Source organism: Oncorhynchus kisutch, linkage group LG18 (genome assembly GCF_002021735.2).
Source record: "Oncorhynchus kisutch isolate 150728-3 linkage group LG18, Okis_V2, whole genome shotgun sequence".
NCBI classification, from domain to species: Eukaryota; Metazoa; Chordata; class Actinopteri; order Salmoniformes; family Salmonidae; genus Oncorhynchus; species Oncorhynchus kisutch.
Window position 1 is genome coordinate 74,128,675 of NC_034191.2, and position 26,697 is coordinate 74,155,371.

General features: G+C 42.8%; 1 protein-coding gene across 1 annotated transcript; it reads left to right on the plus strand.

Moving 5' to 3' along the window:
• Positions 1-6,907: 6,907 nt before the first annotated feature.
• On the plus strand, positions 6,908-24,719 carry LOC109909699 (transmembrane protein 200C-like). Its single transcript, XM_020508707.2, has 2 exons — positions 6,908-7,622; positions 17,846-24,719. The coding sequence occupies exon 2, from the start codon at positions 17,888-17,890 to the stop codon at positions 19,511-19,513; it is 1,626 nt and encodes a 541-aa protein (XP_020364296.1). The 5' UTR covers positions 6,908-7,622; positions 17,846-17,887; the 3' UTR covers positions 19,514-24,719.
• The last annotated feature ends 1,978 nt before the right edge of the window (positions 24,720-26,697 follow it).

The window sequence follows — 26,697 nt, forward strand, 5'->3', positions numbered from 1 at the left end:
GGAAGCAAATTTCTGCTTGAAAAAGTTAGCCTTGGCTTTTCTAACTGCCTGTGTATATTCATTTCTAGCTTCCCTGAAAAGTTGCATATCACGGGGCTGTTCAATGCTAATGCAGAATGCCATAGGATGTTTTTGTGTTAGTTAAGGGCAGTCAGGTCTGGAGAGAACCAATTGCTATATCTGTTCCTGTTTCTAAATTTCTTGAATGGGGCATGCTTATTTAAGATGGAGAGGAAGGAATTTAAAAAAAATAACCAGGCATCCTCTACTGACGGGATGAGATCAATATCCTTCCAGGATACCCGGGCCAGTTCGATTAGAAAGGCCTGCTCGCAGAAGTGTTTCAGGGAGCGTTTGACAGTGATGAGTGGAGGTCGTTTGACCGCTGACCCATTACGGATGCAGGCAATGAGGCAGTGATCGCTGAGATCTTGGTTGAAAATAGCAGAGGTGTATTTAGAGGGCAAGTTGGTTAGGATGATATCTATGAGGGTGCCCGTGTTTACGGCTTTGGGTTGGTACCTGGTAGGTTCATTGATCATTTGTGTGAGATTGAGGGCATCAAGCTTAGATTGTAGGATGGCTGGGGTGTTATGCATGTTCCAGTTTAGGTCGCCTAGCAGCATGAGCTCTGAAGATAGATGGGGGGCAATCAGTTCACATATTGTCTCCAGAGCACAGCTGGGGGCAGAGGGTGGTCTATAGCAGGCGGCAACGGTGAGAGACTTGTTTTTAGAGAGGTGGATTTTTAAAAGTAGAAGTACAAATTGTTTGGGTACAGTCCTGGATAGTAGGACAGAACTCTGCAGGCTATCTTTACAGTAGATTGCACCACCGCCCCCTTTGGCCATTCTATCTTGTCTGAAAATGTTGTAGTTAGGGATGGAAATTTCAGAATTTCTGGTGGTCTTCCTAAGCCAGGATTCGGACACGGCTAGAACATCCGGGTTGGCAGAGTGTGCTAAAGCAGTGAATAAAACAAACTTAGGGAGGAGGCTTCTAATGTTAACATGCATGAAACCAAGGCTATTACGGTTACAGAAGTCATCAAAAGAGAGCTCCTGTGGAATAGGAGTGGAGCTAGGCACTGCAGGGCCTGGATTCACCTCTACATCACCAGAGGCACAGAGGAGGAGTAGGATAATGTTACGGCTAAAAGCTATGAGAATTGGTCGTCTATAACGTCCGGAACAGAGTAAAGGAGGTTTCTGGGGGCGATGAAATAGCTTCAAGGTATAATGTACAGACAAAGGTGTGGTAGGATGTGAATACAGTGGAGGTAAACCTAGGTATTGAGTGATGATGAGAGAGATATTGTCTCTAGAAACATCATTGAAACCAGGTGATGTCATCGCATGTGTGGGGGGTGGAACTGAAAGGTTGGATAAGGTATAATGAGCAGGACTAGAGGCTCTACAGTGAAATAAGCCCATAAATACTAACCAGAACAGCATTGGACAAGGCATATTGACATTAAGGAGAGGCATGCTTAGTCGAGTGATCATAAGGGTCCAGTGAGTAGTGAGGTTGGTTGGGGTCACGGCGATTCAGACAGCTAGCCGGGCCATCGGTAGAAAGCTAGTATAGGCTGGATAATCTGTGTTTAGCCACCTCGTGCGTTTCCGTCGGTAGATTAGTGGGGTTCCGTGTGGTAGAGGGGATCAATCCAAATGGTAAAATAGATATAGTTATAGTGACCCAAGAAAGATTGTCCGATAGACCTATTGAGATGGCAGCCAATAAGACAGCTAACGATTAGCGGGCTGCAGATGGGCGTTCAGGTAACGTCGCGACGGAGGGGCCAGTTGGATAACTCCCTTGGGCAGATAACGTTGGTTGTCCAGTCGTGAAGGCCCGGTAGGCGCTCTGCATCGGCAGTAAAACGGGTCCGGATAGGTGATTGTAGCCCAGGAGTGGCTGATGGAACTCTTCAGCTGGCTAGCTCCAGAATAATTGATGTTTGCTCCGGGATCGACGTAAGCCAATAGTCACACGGATAGAAGCTAGCTAGCTGCGAGATCCAGGTGTAAATGTCCAGAGCTTGCGGTTGAAAGCCGGGGATATGGAGAGAAAAATAGGTCTGGCGATAGCTTTTCGAGCTAAAGGATAGCTGATGACCACAAACCGTGGTTTGCTGAATACTAACGTTAGCCAGTAAACTGGTTAGCTTCTGGCTAGCTTCTGGTTAGCTTCTCGTTAGCTTCTGGCTAGCTTCTATTGTGGATTTCAGATTTGAGGTAAATAATACTTTTTTTAAATTGGTGAGAGAGAGTGTTTTGAAGTTGAGTTTTTGGAAAATAAAATATATAAAAGATATGTGAAGAAAGATGTAAATATATATATATACACAGGACACGACAAGACGAGGACAAAGGACGTCTGACTGCTATGCCATCTTGGTAGTGCATATGAATGATTCAACTAATTAGCGATCATATGTTTAGCTGTACACCAATGGATTCCAATGGCTATATACTGCAATACCAATAGACGGGTATGATGTCGAGCAACAAAAACCTACACGTGCTTAACTATGGGGCAAAACAGACGGGGTTGGCTTAGACTGTTGACAACATCTAAACTATATTTAGTCTCAATGTTTATTGAAAACATAAATACATTTGCACAATGAGCACTTGTTGTGTCTGAAATATATCGTTACAGTTGTTGGTCAGCTAGCTAGCTGATATTAGCATAGACATGACATCAGTCAAAAAACCTCAAAACAAGACATGGTATCAATAACAAGATATACTGAGCTGAAACGAGCCACATACGATTCCCCACAAGGCAGCTTCTTGTCATTGTTGCTAGCTACAGTGCCTTCAGGAATTATTGTTATTTCTTGGCTTATTCCACATTTGGTTGCGTTATAGCCTGAATTAAAAATGGATTAAATTGATAATTTTTCTCACCTGTCTACACACGTAAAACGAAATGCATGCTCTTCAACTGATCACTGCGCGTACCCGCCCGACCGACTAGCATCACTACTCTGGACGGTTCTGACTTAGAATATGTGCACAACTATAAATACCTCGGTGTCTGGCTAGACTGTAAACTCTCCTTCCAGACTCATATTAAGCATCTCCATCCAAAATTAAATCTAGAATCGGCTTCCTATTTCCCAACAAAGCCTCCTTCACTCATGCTGCCAAACATACCCTCATAAAAAACGGACTATCCTACCGATCCTTGACTTTGGCGATGTCACTTACAAAATAGCCTGCAACACTCCACTCAGCAAATTGGATACAGTCTATCACAGTGCCGTCCATTCTGTCACCAAAGCCCCATATACTACCCACCACTGTGACCTTTATGCTCTCGTTGGCTGGCCCTCGCTACATATTCATCGCCAAACCCACTGGCTCCAGGTCATCTATAAGTCTTTGCTAGGTAAAGCTCCCCCTTATCTCAGCTCACTGGTCACCATAGAAACGCCCACCCGTAGCACGCGCTCCAGCAGGTATATTTCACTGGTCACCCCCAAAGCCAACTCCTCCTTTGGCTGCCTTTCCTACACATGCTCTGCTGCCAATGACTGGAACGAATTCCAAAAATCACTGAGACTTAGAGTTGAAGACTTGGAGACTTACAGTTGAAGTCGGAAGTTTACATACACCTTAGCCAAATACATTTGAACTCTGTTTTTTACAATTCCTGACATTTAATCCACGTAAAAATTCCCTGCCTTAGGTCAGTTAGGATCACCACTTTATTTTAAGAATGTGTAATGTCAGAATAATAGTAGAGTGATTTATTTCAGCTTTTATTTCTTTCATCACATTCCCAGTGGGTCAGAAGTTTACATACACTCAATTAGTATTTGGTAACATTGCCTTTAAATTGTTTAACTTGGGTCAAACGTTTCGGGTCACCTTCCACAAACTTCCCACAATACGTTGGGTGAATTTTGGCCCATTCCTCCTGACAGAGCTGGTGTAACTGAGGCAGCTTTGTAGGCCTTCCTGCTCGCACATGCTATTTCAGTTCTGCCCACACATTTGTCTATAGGATTGAGGTCAGGGCTTTGTGATGGCCACTCCAATACCTGGACTTTGTTGTCCTTAATCCATTTTGCCACAACTTTGGAAGTATGCTTGTGGTCATTGTCCATTTGGAAGACCCATTTGCGACCAAGCTTTAACTTCCTGACTGATGTCTTGAGATGTTGCTTCAATATACCCACAATGTTCCTACCTCATGATGCCATCTATTTTGTGAAGTGTACAAGTCCCTCCTGCTGCAAAGCACCCCCACAACTTGATGCTGCCACCCCCGTGCTTCAGGGTTGGGATGGTGTTCTTCGGCTTGCAAGCATCCCCCTTTTTCTTCCAAACATAACGATGGTCATTATGGCCAAACAGTTCTATTTTTGTTTCATCTGACCAGAGGACATTTCTCCAAAAAGTACAATCTTTGTCCCCATGTGCAGTTGCATATCGTAATCTGGCTTTTTTATGTTGGTTTTGGAGCAGTGGCTTCTTCCTTTGCTGAGCAGCTTTTCAGGTTATGTCGATATAGGACTCGTTTTACTGTGGATATAGACACTTTTGAACCTGTTTTCTCCAGCATCTTCACAAGGTCCTTTGCTGTTGTTCTGGGATTGACTTGCACTTTTCACACCAACGTACGTTAACCTCTAGAAGACAGAACGTGTCTCCTTCCTGAGGGGTATGATGGATGTGTGGTCCCATGGTGTTTATACTTGCGTATTATTGTTTGAACAGATGAACGTGGTACCTTCAGGCATTTGAAAATTGCTCCTAAGGATGAACCAGACTTGTGGAGGTCTACAATTTTTTTCTGAGGTCTTTGCTGATTTCTTTTGATTTTCCCATGATGTCAAGAAAAGAGGCACTGAGTTTGAAGGTAGGCCTTGAAATACATCCACAGATACACCTCCAATTGACTCAAATTATGTCAATTAGCCTATCAGAAGCTTCTAAAGCCATGACATAATTTTCTGGAATTTTCCAAGCTGTTTAAAGGCATAGTCAACTTAGTGTATGTAAACTTCTGACCCAATGGAATTGTGATCAAGTGATTTATAAGATAAATAATCTGTCTGTAAACAATTGTTGGAAAAATGACTTGTGTCATGCACAAAGTAGATGTCCTAACCGACTTGCCAAACCTATAGTTTGTTAACAAGAAATTTGTGGAGTGGTTGAAAAACGAGTTTTAATGATTCCAACCTAAGTGAATGTAAACTTCCGACTTCAACTGTACATCTCCCTCACTAACTTTACGCATCAGCTGTCAGAGCAGCTTACCAATAGCTGTACACAGCCCATCTGTAAAAAGCCCATCCAACCAACTACCTACTTCATCCCATATTTGTTTTTCTGCTCTTTTGCACACCAGTATTTCTACTTGCACATCCTCATCTGCAGATCTATCACTCCAGTGTTAATTGCTAAATTGTAATTACTTTGCCACTATGGCCTTACCTCCTTACTTCATTTGCACACACTGCATGCAGATTTTTCTATTGTGTTATCTACTGTACAATTGTTTATCCCATGTGTAACTCTGTGTTGTTTTTGTCGCACTGCTTTGCTTTATCTTGGCCAGTTCGCAGTTGTAAATGAGAACTTGTTCTCAACTGGCCTACTGGGTTAAATAAAGGTTAAATTAAAAATAAAATTTAAAAAAACAATACGCCATGATGACAAAGTGAAAACAGGTGTTTTTGCTAAATGATTGAAAATGAAATACAGACATATCTAATTTACATAACTATTCACACCCCTGAGCCAATACTTTAAAGAGGCACTTTTGGAAGCTATTGCAGCTGTAAGTCTTTCAGGGTAAGTCTCTAAGAGCTTTACACACCGGGATTGTGTCACATTTGCCCATTATTCTTTTCAAAATTCTTCAAGCTCTGTCATGTGGGTTGTTAATCATTGCTAAACAACCATTCTCCATTTTCAGGAAAAACTCCCCAGTCATTTGCGATTACAAGCATAACCATAACATGATGCAGCCATCACTATGCTTGCAAATATGGAGTGGTACTCAGTAATGTGTTGTATTGGATTTGCCCCAAACATAACACTTTGTATTCAGGAAAAAAGTTAATTGCTTTGTCACAAGTTTTGTGTGTAATGAATAACTTCACCATGCTAAAGGGATATTTAATGTCTGTTTTTCCCCCATCTACCAATAGGTGCCCTTCTTTGCAAGGCATTGGAAAACTTCCCTGATCTTTGTGGTTGAATGTGTTTGAAATTCCCTGCTCAACTGAGAGATCTTATAGATCATGATATGTGTGGGGTACAGAGCTGAGGTAGTAATTCAAAAATCATGTTCAACACTTGTTAAGCACATTTTTACTTGTGAACTTATTTAGGCTTGGCATAACAAAGAGGTTGAATACTTACTGACTGAAGGCACTGTTCTGAAGGCAGAATGAATGCACACATTCATACTCATTACTGATACATAGACTAACACCTCAGGTGCAATTGTTCATTCAGTAAGATACTTTCTCCACCAGCAGAGAAAATATCCACAAAAACACATTAAATCTGCTTTAATACTTTTTCTACATATTTGCACGAATTGAGTGTGAGATTATGTTGGATCAAAATGTGTACTCCTCATCCCCAGAATGTGTTTGGGAATGAGAAGAGATACTATACTGTATGTGCAATGCACATTTCTGTTTGGTCTCTGTTATTGGTAAGCCACTAACCTAGCCATTCTTCCCATATAAACATAATTTTTCATTTAACATTTTGATGGACAGTTAGACCTACCCCACTGGGCACAGACGTCAATTCAACGTCTATTCCACGTTGGTTCAACGTCATTTCATTGATTGAACCAGTGTGTGACCAGTGGGATCAGATTCAATGGCAGAAAATAATTACCGTTGTATCTGGCATAAATAAGGTGCGCAATTTACAGGTATGTTTTTTTGCAGGAATTTTGGAAGCATATGTGATGCGGCAGATATAGAAGGCTCTGGATAGATTATGTTTCTAAATGCGCCAGGTGCCTTGAGCATCTTAGTTGGCGTCACTAACAATAGTCCACTGGTCCTACTTCTAGCCGAAAACGTTGGAAAGGTCTCACCATACGCGCTCTGACCGCAGCACAGCACGACTGGTCTTCGCTTTCAGCGCACCTGCACATCCAACCATGGATGGGGACTTTATGTTAACGAGAGGATAGTTAAGAACACAATTATTAAAATCCTGCAGAAATTTCAGTCGATGACTGCTGTGGTGGTAGCATAGCAACAACACCCAAGAATCAGAGAAACATCAGCAATCTTACCCACTGCCTTGCAAGCTCAAAACTCTCTGTTAGAAACTCGGCGCGCTGCTCGCTGGAAAGACACTCCCTGGAGAGGAGCGCGAGTACGCCGAATAAAAGGGATACGCTTTTCACCCAGATGCAGGATGACTTGGAAAAGCTTGAGCCTCGATGAAAACTACAGCGCCTAGTGACTGTGACTGGTTGTCCTTGCTGAAGATCGCTAAACCTTTGCCAAAATGGAATTACATGGAATGAACAGAGTTTCCTTTTACGACATGAGATATCCGCGCCCAGGAATCTAAACTTTATTTTAGTGTTTAAGATGTGGTTGTTTTTGGCTGTCTTCTATGGTAAGCTTTTCGTTATAGGTGTTTTGATATGATATTGAAGAACTAGGGCTAGAATAAGCGTCTCATCTGAATTTCATGCAATTTCACTGTGCTTGTTTATGCGTTATACTGTAGATGGCTCCTGTCACGACCGCATAAATTGAACATGATTTAATTGCTCCTGTTCTGTGGTGGTGGGGGGTTATCTATGTATTGGACCTAATGCACCATATCAATATCTGACAATTCATACATGTCTATCAATACCTGTAATGTTATCATATCCTTGAATAGCCTACTAAACATGAATCAACTGCACTTATGAACACTCAGTTGCCTGTCCATGGACTAGATGAATGAATAATTGACACACGTCATGCGTTTAGATGTGGAGACAGTAAAAACACTGGCCATTGCGCATCTGTTATTGTTGCATAGCCTACTCAGAAATCGACGAGCCTAAATAACTGTCCTCGTCATTTTTTATGTAGGCTACTGAATAGTTTTTTAAATCTTAATTCTGCTACAGTATACATGTCTGTTCTGTGTTTAGTTTACATTTAAATTCCTATTCAACATCAAGTGAACATCGTTTAATGGCACAATAGGTGCATTTCTCATCAGTCTTTCTGTGGCGTGGTCATAGATATGCCTTGCCATGGGCACCCGAGTGTTCCTCTTAACAGAAACTGTTATTATCATCATCTGTGTCTGTGTGCCTGCCTCTGTGTCTCTGTGCGTGTGTGTCCCTGTCTCTGTGTCGCTCTGTGTGTGTGTGTGTGTGCGCGCGTGCGTGCGGGGGGGGGGGGCAGTGAAGGTTTAGCAGGGTTTAATGGTTCACTATACATTGTGACTGAAGGCAGTTGAAAGGTAAGAGGGGGCATTCACATAATCAGAAACCTCACTTTTGTTAACAGCAATTTGTAGATCAGTTACCAACTGAGTGTGCTAAACCAGGGGTTCTCCCCCAAAAATTGTTCTGGGACCCCTTTGATAGCAAATTCATAAAGTACCCCTCATAATTACAACACAACTCGAGTGCAATAAAAAAATATATAGTTTTACTATGATGTATGCAGTGGCTGGACGAACCAAGTGTCAGACCCTGGGAAAGAATATTTAAAAGGTCACCTCTAAGCATTAGAGAGAACATTTAGCAGTTTAAGCTAATATCCTTCAATTCTACACATTTTGTCATGGAGCAGAGATGGTTGTTTTTGCAGCTTGAAAGCTAATATCCTACAATTCTACACATTTTGCGATGAGGCAGAGAGAAAACTTTGCCGTTTTTAAGCTTAAATTACAGTGCATTTTAAAAAACATTTCTGGGGATAGCTTTGAACTACGAAAATGTATAATTGCTGGATTACAGTAATATCCCTGTGAACCTTCCAGGCCCATGTTGCCCAGGGTTAACAACATAATAGTACATTGTACTCCACACTTTAAACTTATTAAACAATCCCTTTGTCAATAGTTGTTTAATCTGTTAGTAATATTCATGTAAATTATCATTTTTTTTATCTGGCCATGGAGCCCCTGCAGTACTTCCTCTGCACTAAACTCGTCATTATAACGCTGATTATATAATCAATTATTCAAATGTGCTTCAGTTGTCTGTTGAAATTGTCTTTTGAACATAAACAAGAATATTAGGATTATGTTCGGAAAACAGCTGACATTGAAATCTTATGATTCTATAACCTGCTAAATAGTTATAAATTGGTGCAATGTCAATGCATGGTTATCAAATGTTCTCCTAATTGTATGGTAAATAGAATTCTGATAAGATAGGCAATTGTGTTTGGTCATTGCCTTAGGGATCATAAGTAAAAGCATGTTGAACATCCCTCAGAAAGCAGAAAGCACATACACAGATAAAGAATTCTGAGAAACAGGTTTCTTCCTATTCTACAACACAGGTTGTGACACTTCACCTCCCCATCACAATGACTCCTGTAGAACCCCAGGGCATGTTTCAGCATGCTCCTGTAACAGAGGTGGTTTGGTGACCTTAGCTTTCCTTAGACCTGAAGTGTTGCTCTGGGTCAGACATTAGCTGGCAAATGTGCTTTTCTGGCACACAGGAGACCCGGGATTTGAACCACCAACAGACAAGCAGAGTCCAGTAACCGAAATGTGGAGTGTTGAGATGTTTCTAGTCTGATAGAGCTTGATACTTCACCACTATGAGGATGGATAGAGCTGTGGACCTATTGTGACCCTGACGCACGGCACCAAATGGGGAAGGATGTTCATAGAATTAGTTTGAGGGCACAGTACAGCCGTCTCTGTGTTTGTCAGAGGGGGATGAGAATTAGTTTGAGGGCACAGTACAGTAGTCTCTGTGTTCGTCAGAGGGGGATGATACCATAGTGATACATCTACTGTATCCAACTCTATTGAGGAGACATGGTAGAAAGACCAATATACTGCAGTAGAAAAGCTGAGGGCTGTCGAGGTATGTTGCTATTTATGAAGAGATGGAGGATAAGAGGTGTGTTGGTGGTTATGTCTATTTGTGAAGAGGAGTTTAGAGGTGGGTATAAATAGTAGACCTTAAATAAACTGTACATACTTGTATATACACACACTACTGTTCAAAAGTTTGGGGTCACTTAGAAATGTCAAATTTTTTGGTCCATTAAAATAACATCAAATTGATCAGAAATACCATGTAGACATTGTTAATGTTGTAAATGACTATTGTAGCTGAAAATGGCAAAAAATAAATAATGGAAAATCTACATAGGCGTACAGAGGCCCATTATCAGCAACTCTCACTCCTGTGTTCCAATGGCATGTTGTGTTAGATAATCCAAGTTTATAATTTTAAAAGGATAATTGATTATTAGAAAATCCTTTTGCAATTTTGTTAGCACAGCTGAAAACTGTTTTCTAATTGAAGAAGCAATAAAACTGTCCTTCTTTAGACTAGTTGAGTATCTGGAGCATCCGCATTTGTGTGTTCGATTACAGGCTCAAAATGGCCAGAAACAAAGCACTTTCTTCTGAAACTCAGAAACTCAGTCTATTTATGTTCCGAGAAAGGATGGCTATTCCAATGCGAGAAATTGCCAAGAAACTGAAGATCTTGTACAACGCTGTGTACTACTCCCTTCACAGAATAGCGCAAACTGTCTCTAACCAGAATAGAAAGAGGAGTGGGAGGCCTCGGTGCACAACTGAGCAAGAGGACAAGTACATTAGAGTGTCTAGTTTGAGAAACAGACGCCTCACATGTCCTCAACTGGCAGATTCATTAAATAGTACCCGCAAAACACCAGTCTCAATGTCAACAGTGAAGAGGTGACTCCGGGATGCTGGCCTTCTAGGCAGAGTTGCAAAGAAAAAGCCATATATCAGACTGGCCAATAAAGAGAAAAGAGCAAAATAACACAGACACTGGACAGAGGAAGATTGGAAAAAAGTGTTATGGACAGACGAATCTAAGTTTGAGGTGTTCGGAACACGAAGAAGAACATTCGTGAGATGCAGAAAAAATGAAAAGATGCTGAAGGAGTGCTTGACGCCATCTGTTAAGCCTGGTGGCGGCAATGTGATGGTCTGGGGTGCTTTGGTGATGGTATAGTTTGAGATGTGTACAGGGTAAAAGGGATCTTGAAGAAGGAAGACTATCACTCCTATTTGCAACACCATGCCATAGCCTGTGGACGGCGCTTAAATGGAGCCAGTTTCCTCCTACAACAGGACAATAACCAAAGCACAGCTCCAAACTATGCAATAACTATTTAGGGAAGAAGCAGTCAGCTGGTATTCTGTCTATAATGGAGTGGCCAGCACAGTCACCGGATCTCAACCCTATTGAGCTGTTGTGGGAGCAGCTTGACCGTATGGTATGTAAGAAGTGCCCATCATGCCGATCCATCTTGTGGGAGGTGCTTCAGGAAGCATGAGGTGAAATCTCTTCAGATTACCTTAACAAATTGACAACTAGAATTCCAAAGGTCTGCAAGGCTGTAATTGCTGAAAATGGAGGATTCTTTGACAAAAGCAAAGTTTGAAGGACACAATTATTATTTAAATGAAAAATCATAATTTATAACCTTGTCAACGTCTTGACTATATTTCCTATTCCTTTTGTAACTAATTTAATGGAAAACAAGGACATTTCTAAGTGACCCCAAACTTTTGAACGGTAGTGTGTATAAGATATATATATATAAAAATAACCAATTATGAAGGCTCCTAAGGTGTGCTGGAGAGACAGGTAGAGAATAGTGCTGCCCAGGAGGTCGGCAGAATCAAAGGAGCAACTCAATTGCACCTCGTTGCTATTGCCACATCACCAGAATGTCATTTTTACTTTTAGCCTGTTAACTTTCCCTGAGTTATTGAAATTTACCACAGCCTAAGTGAGTCCATGCCGGCGCTGATCATTAATTTCAACACTTCAGTGGCCATTTCTGAGATCATCATGTGTATGTACCATTTCTGAGATCATCATGTGTATGTACCATTTCTGAGATCTTCATGTGTATGTACCATTTCTGAGATCTTCATGTGTATGTACTATTTCACCATGTTTATGTACCAGTCCTGGGAGAACAGAGGAGAGATCAAGTTATGATGCCGTTGTTATAGAGTCATTCAAGGTTTATGATGGACAGATGTATCCAATGGTTACTACTGCCTCAGTGTGCCTCTACAGCCCTGAGAATGTGTGTGAAGCCAGGCCGCCGTACGGCAGGAATCAATGGTTATCTACTCTCTTATTTTACATTAAGCATAGAATAGGTCCCTCGTGTGTGTGTGTGTGTGTGTGTGCGTGTGTGTGTGTGTGTGTGTGTGCGTGTGTGTGTGTGTGTGTGTGTGTGTGTGTGTGTGTGTGTGTGTGTGTGTGTGTGTGTGTGTGTGTGTGTGTGTGTGTGTGTGTGTGTGTGTGTGTGTGTGTGTGTGAGAGTGCGTGCGTGCGTGCGTGCGTGTGACACTGAGGTTACATGTCAGCTTACAGTTCAAAGGTTAATTCATCGATCCATAAACTATCCATAAATGCCTTATCGACTTCACAGGAGGATGACAATACAACCCTGTTATGCTTCGGTTCCTCAACACATTTTGCTGTCCACAGTGCATGTCCAATTATTTCTTTGGTAAATGTACAATATATTTAATCAGGAGTCAGCGGTTGTGTCGATATTTTCTTGCATGGTTGTTATTTTAACTGACATGATGTATCTTTTTAGTCACACCAGTTTTAGTTTGAATTTCAATCAAACCCCCACTGCAGAAGGCACACTCCATGAAAAACACAATGCACGTAATGTTTTATTTGAAATAGGGGGTTTCAACATAAAATAAAGCAATGTTACTTTCCAAAATGTAGGTTTAATTAAATCCCAGAAAAAAATGGTTGACTTGTTTTGTAGCTTTTATTTAGCTCAAAGTTGGCAACTATAACTGCGTTAACAAGTATATATGTAATTGATTGCTACTTCATGCTCTCTCTAATGATTGGCCACTGCCAGTGATAATTAAAAATGGCAACTGTGCCTGTAAAAAAGTAAATCGCTACTGGACATTCTTCTTCCTCCTGACAGAGAACCCATGTTCTTTACACCATCTAGCATCCTTCAACAAAAGAGGAGAAATACTTGTCATTTTTCTTTGAAGCAGACAGCAATTCAGTTGGATACCAGAGAAGAAATATATTGCCAGGAGTAAAACTGTACTATAATTCATATAACACGGTGATCCATCAATAGCCAATGATTCTGGCCGAGACAAATCCATTTCAGCTAGCTGTGGGCGTTCATCTGGGGTTGCCTTGGATTCCACTTGGCATTTTGCAGAGGCTGCAATCCACACCCGCCCTCAATAATGCGCTTGACATTATGGTCAAGACTGAATTATCCTGTGGTATGAAATAGGATTTACTGAGGGTTATTGTGACGTGAAAGAGCAAGAACAGAAGATAACTGGTGATGTGAATGTGGTGAAGGGTTACAGTACATTAGTTAATGGATTGACACAATACCCAGCTTGATCACACTGCTTTAGTTACACCCCTAGGCACCAGGCAATAGTGGCTCACACACATACCCCCCTACAATGAACAAAGCATGCCTTCAACCTTACTGTATATTTTCCCTATTGTAAGATGTAGGCCTATGCCTTTATGCAGTCCATTCATTAGTCTAAGTGAGAGAAATGCTCAGGCAACAACGGTTTAATTAGACCTGCAACTGGACAGTACATTTGTCATCACAAATGAAGAATTATAGCTGCAATATATAACTAGGAGGCTATTCCTGGCCAAATGTCACCGGCCAAATGTCAGCACTGTCTGTTCTCTCTCTCTCCCTGCTGATTTAGGAATGATGGATATTTACAATTTATGGCTTACCCCCCCCCCCCCCCTCCTGTGCGCTCTACACTTGCAAGCTACGCATAAAACAAAATGGATTTAAATATTACTGCCATTCACCGGTAATAGCGCCAATCTGATCAAACTCACTGGACAGTTCCTTGTCCTCATCATTTGTGAGCTGTCAAACTCACTGGACAGTTCCTTGTCCTCATCATTTGTGAGCTGTCAAACTCACTGGACAGTTCCTTGTCCTCATCATTTGTGAGCTGTCAAACTCACTGGACAGTTCCTTGTCCTCATCATTTGTGAGCTGTCAAACTCACCGGACAGTTCCTTGTCCTCATCATTTGTGAGCTGTCAAACTCACCGGACAGTTCCTTGTCCTCATCATTTGTGAGCTGTCAAACTCACCGGACAGTTCCTTGTCCTCATCATTTGTGAGCTGTCAAACTCACTGGACAGTTCCTTGTCCTCATCATTTGTGAGCTGTCAAACTCACTGGACAGTTCCTTGTCCTCATCATTTGTGAGCTGTCAAACTCACTGGACAGTTCCTTGTCCTCATCATTTGTGAGCTGTCAAACTCACCGGACAGTTCCTTGTCCTCATCATTTGTGAGCTGTCAAACTCACCGGACAGTTCCTTGTCCTCATCATTTGTGAGCTGTCAAACTCACCGGACAGTTCCTTGTCCTCATCATTTGTGAGCTGTCAAATTCACCGGACAGTTCCTTGTCCTCATCATTTGTGAGCTGTCAAACTCACCGGACAGTTCCTTGTCCTCATCATTTGTGAGCTGTCAAACTCACCAGACAGTTCCTTGTCCTCATCATTTGTGAGCTGTCAAACTCACCGGACAGTTCCTTGTCCTCATCATTTGTGAGCTGTCAAACTCACTGGATAGTTCCTTGTCCTCATCATTTGTGAGCTGTCAAACTCACCGGACAGTTCCTTGTCCTCATCATTTGTGAGCTGTCAAACTCACCGGACAGTTCCTTGTCCTCATCATTTGTGAGCTGTCAAACTCACTGGATAGTTCCTTGTCCTCATCATTTGTGAGCTGTCAAACTCACTGGACAGTTCCTTTTCCTCATCATTTGTGAGCTGTCAAACGGCTGGCAGTGAGTTGTGAGAAAAAAAGCTGTTTTTCCCCCCAATGCTAACATTGAAGCGATCATATGAAGCTAAATGAGCTAGCCTACACACAGCTAGCCATTTTTAATTGGACTGACCTCCTATGAACAAGGGTTAATGCAAAAAGCCAACACAAAAACTTGTGCCTGCCTGAAATTGTTAGCTACCAGCTAGCTTCTTCTCTCCTCCATCCACTAGTCGCTATGCTAGCTGTGTGTAGCAGTCTCAGCTGGGTGGATGCCGCGTGCAGGGGTACAGCCCTGAAAGTGCTCCTGTGGGCCCAGCAGCCATTTGGCTTGTCTCTTTGAATTATCTCTGACACCAGGTGCTTCTTTCTGCTCCGTCTGTTTGCCAGCCAGGGGAGTATTAAAAGAGGCTTAGTTTTCACCCAGGAGCTTGTTTTTTTATTAGCCCTCTAAAGAGCTGTTTCCTCTTAAGTCTTTATTATTAAGGTACACTTTACCAAATGAACATATGTCAGGGATGTGGTGTGTTTTTATTTCTCCCACAATGTTTTGTAAGATAATCATTTTATGATAGAGGATGAGCTATCAACATATTTTGTGTTGCACATGCAGGGTGTATTGCACAATTGAATTATTTATTTGTGATTGATTTATTGAACCCTTATATCTTGGTTTGTTTTTTTGTGGACTATTGATCATTAGTTACACTGAAGCCATTGTTCCAATGTCATAATTGGTAGCCATCAATAATCAGCTATGTCTGTGAGCTAACGAAACACCTGGGAGCAGAGGGAAGTGTGTATGTAACACATTGGGGAAGTGTGGAACTTACTCCTCAGCCGGAAGTGTCCCCACTTGCGCCAGCGTATAGCTAGCTTTTCGCATGGCGCCGACTGGTGAGATGCTTCAGGAGGGCGGTCACCTGTGCTAGCAAGGCAGAGGTCCTGGGTTTGAGCCTCGTGTGAGCCGAATCAGGAGGACGCGGTACTCGCTAAGCAAGCAGCGCAACATCCTTTAGAGTGGTGCCGTGGTCTGGATGTACAGTTGCACTCAGCTCAACACTAGGGGTCGCTGTTGAGTAAATATGAGGCTACTGGCTGTTTCACGCCATGAGAGAGTCACTCGCTCCAGCTGGTAACTACACTGCGCACCAATCTCCATGCATCTCAATTAACATTTGTGGTCAAGATTTAGGTCTTGGATTATGTATTTGAATATGCCCTCCTGGGGTGGTAGATGTGCCAGTGTTATGGAGAATCATGCTTCGACTGGCTCTTCCGAGTAGTCAGCAGAGTAGTCAGAGAGCAGAGAGAATCTTTTTAACGACTCCCACAGATGGTAAAGCTCTTTGTATCAAAGTGTATCAGACTCACATCCAGGTCAGATGGGCTAGGTCTGCCGAGACAGCAGCAGCCATGTCTGAGTGTCCTCTCCTCTCTCACTCCTCTCTGGTTTAGGCGAGGAGATCTGTAGTCACCTTCTTCAATGGAGAGCTGCTTGGCTGCTTCAAGGTGGTGCATTAGCTCGCCGTATGTGTACCATCATCACTCATTGCACAAAAACATCAATAGAATCTCAATCTTGTAACACAACACTCTTTAGACCACCTTTACAGGCACATTGCTGGTCAGTGGATGCTTTTACTAATCTCCTTATCTGCCTTTATCTCAAGGGGATTTTCCTCCTCTCATTGTTTAGGTATTGACATTGTTTTTGGTATCGCTATTGATAGTGACGATGTACCTAGTTCAAAGTTTTAAAACTTGTCCAGCCCAATGGGGCGGCTGGTAGCCTACTGGTTAGAGTGTTGGGCCAGTAACCGAAAGGTTGCTGGATTGAATCCCTGAGCTGACAAGGTAAAAATCTGTTGTTCTGCCCCTGAACAAGGCAGTTAACCCATTGTTCCCCCGGTAGGCCATCATTGTAAATAAGAATTTGTTCTGACTTGCCTAGTTAAAGGTTCAATAAAAATAATCATTCAACTCCAGGAGTCCCCCAAGGTTTAGTCTCAAATCCGTTCCTGATGTGCAAGAGCAAGAGCCAGCAAGTACACTACACACACTGTGAAGACTTTTAAGGGACAGTCTTCTTCCTGTATTCAGTGTTTTCTATAGGATGATCATGATTCTCTATGCAGCTTAGTAACGGTGCTACCTGGCGTTTCTGCTCTCTCGCCCCTTACATTAGAAAGAGGAGTGGTGTGGCAGTGTTGGATGGCCAGTTGTTTTCATTCTTCACAGTCCGCTAGGCTTTAAGATGTGTGTATTTATATCCCCTGTTGATCTTAGAACAGTGTATTGTGAAGCCACAGAATGTCTACCTCGCCCGCTCTGCCATGCTGCCTTGTCATTTTGGTGCATTCACCCCAGAGCGTGTGTGTGTGTGTGTCCAGACTTGTGTGTGCACATGAATTTCTGTTACTCTGTTCCCTGTGCTGTGGCAGAAATGTCATCACTCCCACACATCTCGAGCTGTCACCCAGTGAGCAAGTGCCTCTGGGAAACAGGCTTCACTTTGCATTGATTCTTATTGTTTCCCTCCTCCTTCATCCTGAAAGAGCAGAACTTAGCATATTTCACTGGGATGATCTAAATTAGTCAGAGCACAGCAGAGGTGTAGCTCTATTCAACTGAATAAGACTGGCAAATTCAGCAGTTCATGAACTATTATGGACTGCTTGAGTATCATGATCGATATTGTTAATCTAGAGCTATTATCAAACCTTTCCTTTCTCTCCCTGCCTATCTCTCACTCTTCCACTCCTCTCTTCCTCCCCCCTTTCTCTCCCCCTCCACCTCTCTCTCTCTGGCCTCAGGATGAGTGAGTGAGCTGTCCGTCCATCCGTTGCATCCCAACCATGATCGCCACCGGAGGCCTGCTGCGGATCAACAGGAGGCAGGACTCACTGCGCTCCAAGAGCCGCGCCGAGAACAAGCGCAAGAGGAAAGCCAAGAAGAAGCAGAAGAACGAGGTGGTGGTGGTCAAGGGCAAGCTGAATCTATGCTCCATCTCGGGGGTAGTGGCGGCCATTGGGATTCTGATCCTACTGGTGGGCATTTCCATGGCCATACTGGGCTACTGGCCTAGGGAGAGCCCACTATACCCTGCGCCGCGCAATACCCAAAGGATTTACGACAAGAAGGAAGAGTCAAGGCTGACAGGCAACTGGACAAACAACGCAAAGGGCGGATTTCACATGGATAGGGATTTGGTCAGTAACAATCGTTCCAACGGCACAGGTTTAGAGCAGCCTCCTATGGGCTTCCTGGCCGAGTTCTTGGATAATTACCTGTACTCAGACAAGCTGAAGGTGTTCGGGCCCCTCATCATGGGCATTGGCATCTTTCTGTTCATCTGCGCCAACGCAGTGCTGCACGAGAACCGCGACAAGAAGACCAAAGTCATCAACCTGAGGGACATCTACTCCACAGTCATCGACATCCACAGCTTGCGGACTAAGGAGAACACGCCGCTCAATGGCTTTGTGAATTATGTGCAGTCCAAAGGGGTGGAAGGGAACCCTAGTGCTGCGTATACCGCCACCCTGCTGGACAAAGGAACCTGGCCCTCAGGGGGCTCGCCGGATGAGGGCAGTCGGGGCCCCTCCAGATGCCACTCCCTGACCAGGTCAAGGGTCTCGTCACTCGAGAGGCAGACGTTCACCGACACAGTCTACACTATCTCCAGACACAGCGGGGCCGGCCAGCAGAGCAGCCCTATTCCCATCCCCAAACAGTGGGAGACCAAGACAATAGTGGCCTCCTCGGTCAACACCTTCACTCTCCCCATGACCAAACCCAACCACCGGGCCAACCAGCACCAGCGCAGGCCCTCGGCCAAAGCAGAGGCAGGCAGGAGCAGGGCCGCGCTGTGCGACTCTGGGGAGGAAGACGACGAGGCTCGGGTGGGGTGCGTAGTTCCAGAAACCACCACTCAGGCCAAGGTAGAGACTTTGCGGACGGCCATGTTCTTGCCTCAAGACTCGGTAGAAGTATACAAGAGCAGTGGTAGCCTCCAGGGGGCACCGCAGGGCTCCCAGGTGCAGCTACTCCCCTCTTCCCCCACTGGACACAGAATGACAGGCTCCCACCTGTCACTCAGCGCACTGACGGAATACTCCAGGTCCATCGACCTGGGCGTCACTCCATCCACCCCCACTGATTGGAAAGTGGAACGTTCTCGGCGACTCAGCTGCCCTCGCCTAGAAGTACTGGGAGGCGGTGGGTACATCAAACTGGGCAACCTAGGGGGGGAGTCATTTGAGTCAAGGGAGTCATGTGAGATGACTGCCTTCAGCCAAGTGACCTCAGAGGAGGCTCTGGCTAAGTGTCAGAGGGAAGGAGGAGAAGCCAATGAACAGGAGATCAGTTCCGGGGAACCACAGGACAGGGGCTCAAGGCGATACTCAAACAAAGATAAACTTTTTATGATCTCTCAGTCAGACTCCGTTTTGGATGATGAGGTGGAGAGCACAGACATATGATTGGACGATTGCTGATTAGATAATTCCTGATTGGCGGATTACTGAATGGTGTAATGAGTTTACTTGAACAAAATGAACACGAGATAACTGGCAGGGTGTTGGTCAAAGACACCTGACAACAGGCTCAAGCAATTATGACTATTACAACAAACTGTATAGGATCTGAAATCTAGAGTATCTTGCTGGTCATTGCAAATGCAATTATCGATACGTGACCAAAAAACCGAACATGGTCTTTGGTGGGCTATGAAAAGTGAAGACTGTGTGTGAGTAGTATTTTGTCAAGCGTTTGTTTGTGTAGGTTGGAAGCATCGCGCCCAACAGAATGAGTTTCACAACAAAAAGATAACATTAACCAAAAAAGGGCCAGTTTTTAAATGGTGACTGTACAGATACTGTACCATCCACTTGATGTAATAGTTTATATAATGTGTAGAAATATAATTGTGGCTGTTCCACCCACTGTCACTACTGATACTGTAGTAGTATATTGATTGAGAGTTGCTGTCTCAACAGCATGTATTTTATAATGCAATGTCCTTACACAGTTTTTGTCAGTTGCCAGAGGAAGGTTTGAATTCAAACTTGAATAGCAATACATAATTGACCATCTCTGTTTGCTTGTGGGTAATCACAGTGTTGGCATATTTGCCAGTCTCTTAAAATTCTCTGAACAAGACATATGTTATTGTTTAGTTTTTTAGAACAGTTTTGACTTGCTTGTTAAGGAATCTATATCTTTGCCATCGCTATTGCCTGAGGGAAACTGAGAACCACACACTGACTAGCACAATTCACAGCACAATACTTGTATCTCGGTACAAGTAGCATAACTACCTTACCACAAGTAACCATCCGTGTAGAAAACAAATATCAAATCAATGTTATCCTGTGCAAAAGCAGCTGGGTTGTTTTTGTAGTTGGTTGTTGTTCAATGACAAACCTGCAGTATGTATTGTATTCCAATTGTTGCTGGTTACCATGGTCAAGTCAAACATCCCATGATCGTCCTATGGGTCAATCAGTCTTCAAATAAACATACGAAGCTGTCTCATTATCTGTACCATCTGTAATTAGTGACCTGACATTCTGTCAATCAAGTTATCAACCCAAAGGTGTGAGAAGACAGTCTCCAAAGGAGAGAGAGAGAGAGAGAGAGAGAGAACATGAAAGATGGAGCATGAAAGAGAGTAGAGTGTAGTGAAACCCATTTGGTGTAGAATTCTGGTTCTTGGGAGTCGGGAGAGCGAGGTTTCCATCTGTTTATGGGGTGAAGGAGCTTAATATAGACAGAAAAAAAGGCAGCGTGTATTCCATTATACAAGCAAACTAATTCCCTGTGTTTTAGTGCCAATCGTCAAGCTGTCGGCGTCTTATGTAAACGTGGCCACTCAGTTTTATGAATGATCATTATGGATGGAATGTAACATTCCTGTGGATAGGACACCTAACGTTTCTTCTCTGCCGTCTTTCCAGGGTCTTTGAAGTGTGTGTGCTCTTCGAACATGTATTCATTTACTATAGTTCATGGGAATCCTAGAGCAATATAAATTCAACCCTGAAACGGATTATACACACTGAACCCATTTATGCTGCCAAATTCTGACTTGACTTTTCTCCTTTTCTTTTACCTGTCTGACCTTTCTCTCAGCCAGCCAAGGCAGATGTGTGAAGGCTTTTTCTCTCTCCGCTCTCGCTCTATGGCCTGCAGTGAGCTCTGAATCTTTCAACATCTCTTTTAAACCCTCCGCCTCTAACTCACATATCACAGAACTCTTCCTTATTCTCAATGTCATAGCATCACCTATTCCCTTATGGTTCAGTTTAAACTGGGTTTCTCATCAATGTTTAATTACTACTTCTAATTAACAGTGGAAATGCTCAGTTGTCTTCCAACGGCAGGTGATATGTACTTGGTATAGTCAGTCTCCTGTTCCTCTCTTCAGGTGATTTGTACTTGGTATAGTCAGTCTCCTGTTCCTCTCTTCAGGTGATGTGTACTTGGTGTAGTCAGTCTCCTGTTCCTCTCTTCAGGTGATATGTACTTGGTATAGTCAGTCTCCTGTTCCTCTCTTCAGGTGATATGTACTTGGTATAGTCAGTCTCCTGTTCCTCTCTTCAGGTGATATGTACTTGGTGTAGTCAGTCTCCTGTTCCTCTCTTCAGGTGATTTGTACTTGGTGTAGTCAGTTTCCTGTTCCTCTCTTCAGGTGATATGTACTTGGTGTAGTCAGTCTCCTGTTCCTCTCTTCAGGTGATATGTACTCGGTATAGTCAGTCTCCTGTTCCTCTCTTCAGGTGATATGTACTTGGTGTAGTCAGTCTCCTGTTCCTCTCTTCAGGTGATTTGTACTTGGTGTAGTCAGTCTCCTGTTCCTCTCTTCAGGTGATATGTACTTGGTATAGTCAGTCTCCTGTTCCTCTCTTCAGGTGATATGTACTTGGTATAGTCAGTCTCCTGTTCCTCTCTTCAGGTGATATGTACTTGGTATAGTCAGTCTCCTGTTCCTCTCTTCAGGTGATATGTACTTGGTATAGTCAGTCTCCTGTTCCTCTCTTCAGGTGATTTGTACTTGGTGTAGTCAGTCTCCTGTTCCTCTCTTCAGGTGATTTGTACTTGGTGTAGTCAGTCTCCTGTTCCTCTCTTCAGGTGATATGTACTTGGTGTAGTCAGTCTCCTGTTCCTCTCTTCAGGTGATATGTACTTGGTATAGTCAGTCTCCTGTTCCTCTCTTCAGGTGATATGTACTTGGTGTAGTCAGTCTCCTGTTCCTCTCTTCAGGTGATATGTACTTGGTATAGTCAGTCTCCTGTTCCTCTCTTCAGGTGATATGTACTTGGTATAGTCAGTCTCCTGTTCCTCTCTTCAGGTGATATGTACTTGGTATAGTCAGTCTCCTGTTCCTCTCTTCAGGTGATATGTACTTGGTATAGTCAGTCTCCTGTTCCTCTCTTCAGGTGATATGTACTTGGTATAGTCAGTCTCCTGTTCCTCTCTTCAGGTGATTTGTACTTGGTGTAGTCAGTCTCCTGTTCCTCTCTTCAGGTGATATGTACTTGGTATAGTCAGTCTCCTGTTCCTCTCTTCAGGTGATATGTACTTGGTGTAATCAGTCTCCTGTTCCTCTCTTCAGGTGATATGTACTTGGTGTAGTCAGTCTCCTGTTCCTCTCTTCAGGTGATATGTACTTGGTGTAGTCAGTCTCCTGTGCCTCTCTTCAGGTGACGGCTTTCCTCTAGTCTTCCCTTCGAGTTTTTCAGCTGACGTGGCGATTCTTTGCTCATTAAGATAATGAGCTGTGAGTCCTCTTGACGATTGTTTTTAAAGTGAGCCTACTTACAACTTCTCAGTGATGTCTAGCATTAATACCAATTTGAAGACCAAATGCCATAGAGTGTAGACCGATGGCATATAGGCTTCCTCACATGGAAGAGAAATACATTCCTCATGTTACATTTTTATCTCAACCGTAGGCTTATTGCCACCCCTTTTCAACATCCTTTCCCTGGCCCCGTCTATGTTCAGATAAGATATACAAACAAAAGTACTTCATCTTAATGTTCACCAAGGTATACAGGGACAGCACACAAGTAATCCTTACTATATTGTATTCATTAAACCTACTATTCCGGATTTGTAATACATTTCCTTCGAGAATCTCTACATCTGAATTTATTTGACACTGATAAAAGTGGCACATCTATCCCACGTTCAGCTCGTCTCAGTAAATTTGACGTGATGCAATGAGAGTATCGACAGTCACATTGTCTTACATCCCGTCTCTTCAGGAACATCTGATCTAAATGACAGATCGTCTGACATGCCACTGACATGCCAAATCAAGTTCACTGCACTTGTTGTAAATTACATTGAGGATCTGCTTGGACCATCAAAATGTTATAGACATTTTATCATCATAGCAGCCTGGATTCCTCATGTTGACAGTATTAGGAAAGCCTGGTAAACATTTGCATTCAACTATTTAGTGTCAGTGACTCAGAGGAAATCAAGTCTGAATAAATGAGGAAGCATGAATATATTACAGTATGATCACATGACTTACTGTAAGGTAGGCTCTGAGCCCCAGATATGGGTCTGATTGGGTATGTATCCCTGTTTTCCAGTGGTAGGCCCGCCTGTCATAAGACAACTTTAATAACAGCAGAACGGTTCACTAAGTGGGCATTTCCACCTGAGATTTCCACCCACACCAGTGTGTTGTTAGTGTTTATGTTAATAGAATATTTTTTTTCGGGGAACTGTGTTACCATCAGGAATGTGACACTTAAGACTTCGGGCGAGTAGAATCAACAACCTATGCATCATCAGAACAGTCGCTTAGTGAGAAAGTGTTAACCGTGGAAGGAGTTAGCCCATGTTCACCTTTAAAAGGAAAAGGGGTTAGATGCAGAGTGATGTTTCTGCTAAGACCGGAGTTGGATTATGTAACGACAGATGCCGTTTATATAACACGCCCAAACATCTAGCAGCATCTCTCTGTACCGCTCTCTCTCCCTGTCACCATCACTTGCGCATCAGTGCAGCGCAACAGCTCGTAGGTCTGTCCAAGCACAGCTTACAGCTTCCATTTTCGGAGGTGAAAAAGCCGTTCAGCATCGCACACATTAACTTGAATAACAAACAGTGAGCCGGGGCGCCCCCTCCCCCCAGGTCCACAAATAAGATATATGACTCCTCGTCTTAGTCATACCCAGCTCCATTACTGTATAACCCATATCAATGTGACAAGGTGTGCGCACAGAATGACATGTGGACATCTAATGATGTGAGTCACATGTGGCCTAGTAATTGGGAGGTAAAGCATGACATTTTGAGATCACCTCATGACCATGCATTGGCTGCTGTATCAAATGGCTGTGTAGGCTCCGATAAATACACAATGCCGTCTTTTTGCACCATCTAGTGGTATGTTAAATATATATATGATTTTTTTCATGCAGCGCTTTAAGTGGGCCTACTATATATTCCCAAGCTGCTGTCATCTTTACCTTTACAGCGCTCATGGATAATAGTATTTGTGTGTGTGTGTGTGTGTGCGCGCAATGATAATTTTACTTTCATTTGCATGTGTTTGATGCATTCATACTTTTCCAGCCATTAAAGTGAGCCCATCCTCCCCAGTCAAAGACAGTAAATTGAATTATTTTCATTGATGTGAACTACAAATAAAAAACAAAAAAGTTGGTACTCGTAATAGTTGCCCTAATGGCTAGTTGTGACTTTTGAAAATAAGTGTATTTGTTTTTTCATTTAATGGCCTACTACCTAAAATACTAGCAACATTCTGTCCTAACATAAAATACTAGCGACACTCTGTCCTAACACATAAAATACTAGCGATACTCTGTCCTAACATAAAATACTAGCAACATTCTGTCCTAACAAATACTAGCGACACTCTGTCCTAACACATAAAATACTAGCGATACTCTGTCCTAACACATAAAATACTAGCGATACTCTGTCCTAACATAAAATACTAGCAACATTCTGTCCTAACACATAAAATACTAGCGACACTCTGTCCTAACACATAAAATACTAGCGATACTCTGTCCTAACAAATACTAGCCACATTCTGTCCTAACATAAAATACTAGCAACATTCTGTCCTAACACATAAAATACTAGCAACATTCTGTCCTAACACATAAAATACTAGCAACATTCTGTCCTAACACAGAAAATACTAGCAACATTCTGTCCTAACACATAAAATACTAGCGATACTCTGTCCTAACAAATACTAGCAACATTCTGTCCTAACACATAAAATACTAGCAACATTCTGTCCTAACACAGAAAATACTAGCAACATTCTGTCCTAACACATAAAATACTAGCGATACTCTGTCCTAACAAATACTAGCAACATTCTGTCCTAACATAAAATACTAGCAACATTCTGTCCTAACACATAAAATACTAGCAACATTCTGTCCTAACATAAAATACTAGCAACATTCTGTCCTAACACATCAAATACTAGCAACATTCTGTCCTAACATAAAATACTAGCAACATTCTGTCCTAACACATAAAATACTAGCAACATTCTGTCCTAACATAAAATACTAGCAAAATTCTGTCCTAACACAGAAAATACTAGCAACATTCTGTCCTAACACATAAAATACTAGCAACACTGTCCTAACACAAAATACTAGCGGCACTCTGTCCTAACACATAAAATACTAGCGATACTCTGTCCTAACACATATGCGAGCAACACTCTGTCCTAACACATGCGAGCAACACTCTGTCCTAACACATGCGAGCAACATTGTCCTAACGCATAAAACACTAGCAACAATCTGTCCTAACATAAAATACGGGCCACACCCTGTTGTAATGCAGAAAATACTAGCCACACCCTGTCTGTAACGCTCGTCGTTGGAATGAGGTGAGGACCAAAGCGCAGCGTGGTAAGTGTTTAACGTTATATGTATTAAACACAGAACACTAAACAAAATAACAAATGCGAACGAAACAGTTCTGTAAGGTGACAAAACACATAACAGAAAACAATCACCCACGAAACACAGGTGGGAAAAGGCTACCTAAGTATGATTCTCAATCAGAGACAACTAACGACACCTGCCTCTGATAGAGAACCATACCAGGCCAAACACAAAACCACAACATAGAAAAAAGAACATAGACTACCCACCCAACTCACGCCCTGACCATACTAAAACAAAGACATAACACAAGAACTAAGGTCAGAACGTGACACTGTCCTAATGCATAGAATACTAGTCCCAAGTCTGTCCTAACACATAAAATACAAGCAACACTGTCCTAACACAAAATACTAGCCGCACCCTGTCCTAACGCATAAAATACTAACTGTGTAAGGGGTGCGTAATCGGTGGCAGGGAAGTCAGACGCAGGAGAGCAAAACTTGGTAATAGCTGGAGCAGTTTAATAGCAAAACCCATGGCATAAAAATAACAAGATAATTGGTTACAAAAACCCGCCACGCACCAAACACGGAGTTACAATAAACAATCCCACACAAAGACATGGGAGAAACAGAGGGTTAAACACACGACAAATGATTGAGGGAATTGAAACCAGGTGTGAGGAAAAACAAGATAAAACACATGGAAAATGAAAAGTGGATCGATGATGGCTAGAAGACCGGCGACGCCGACCGCCG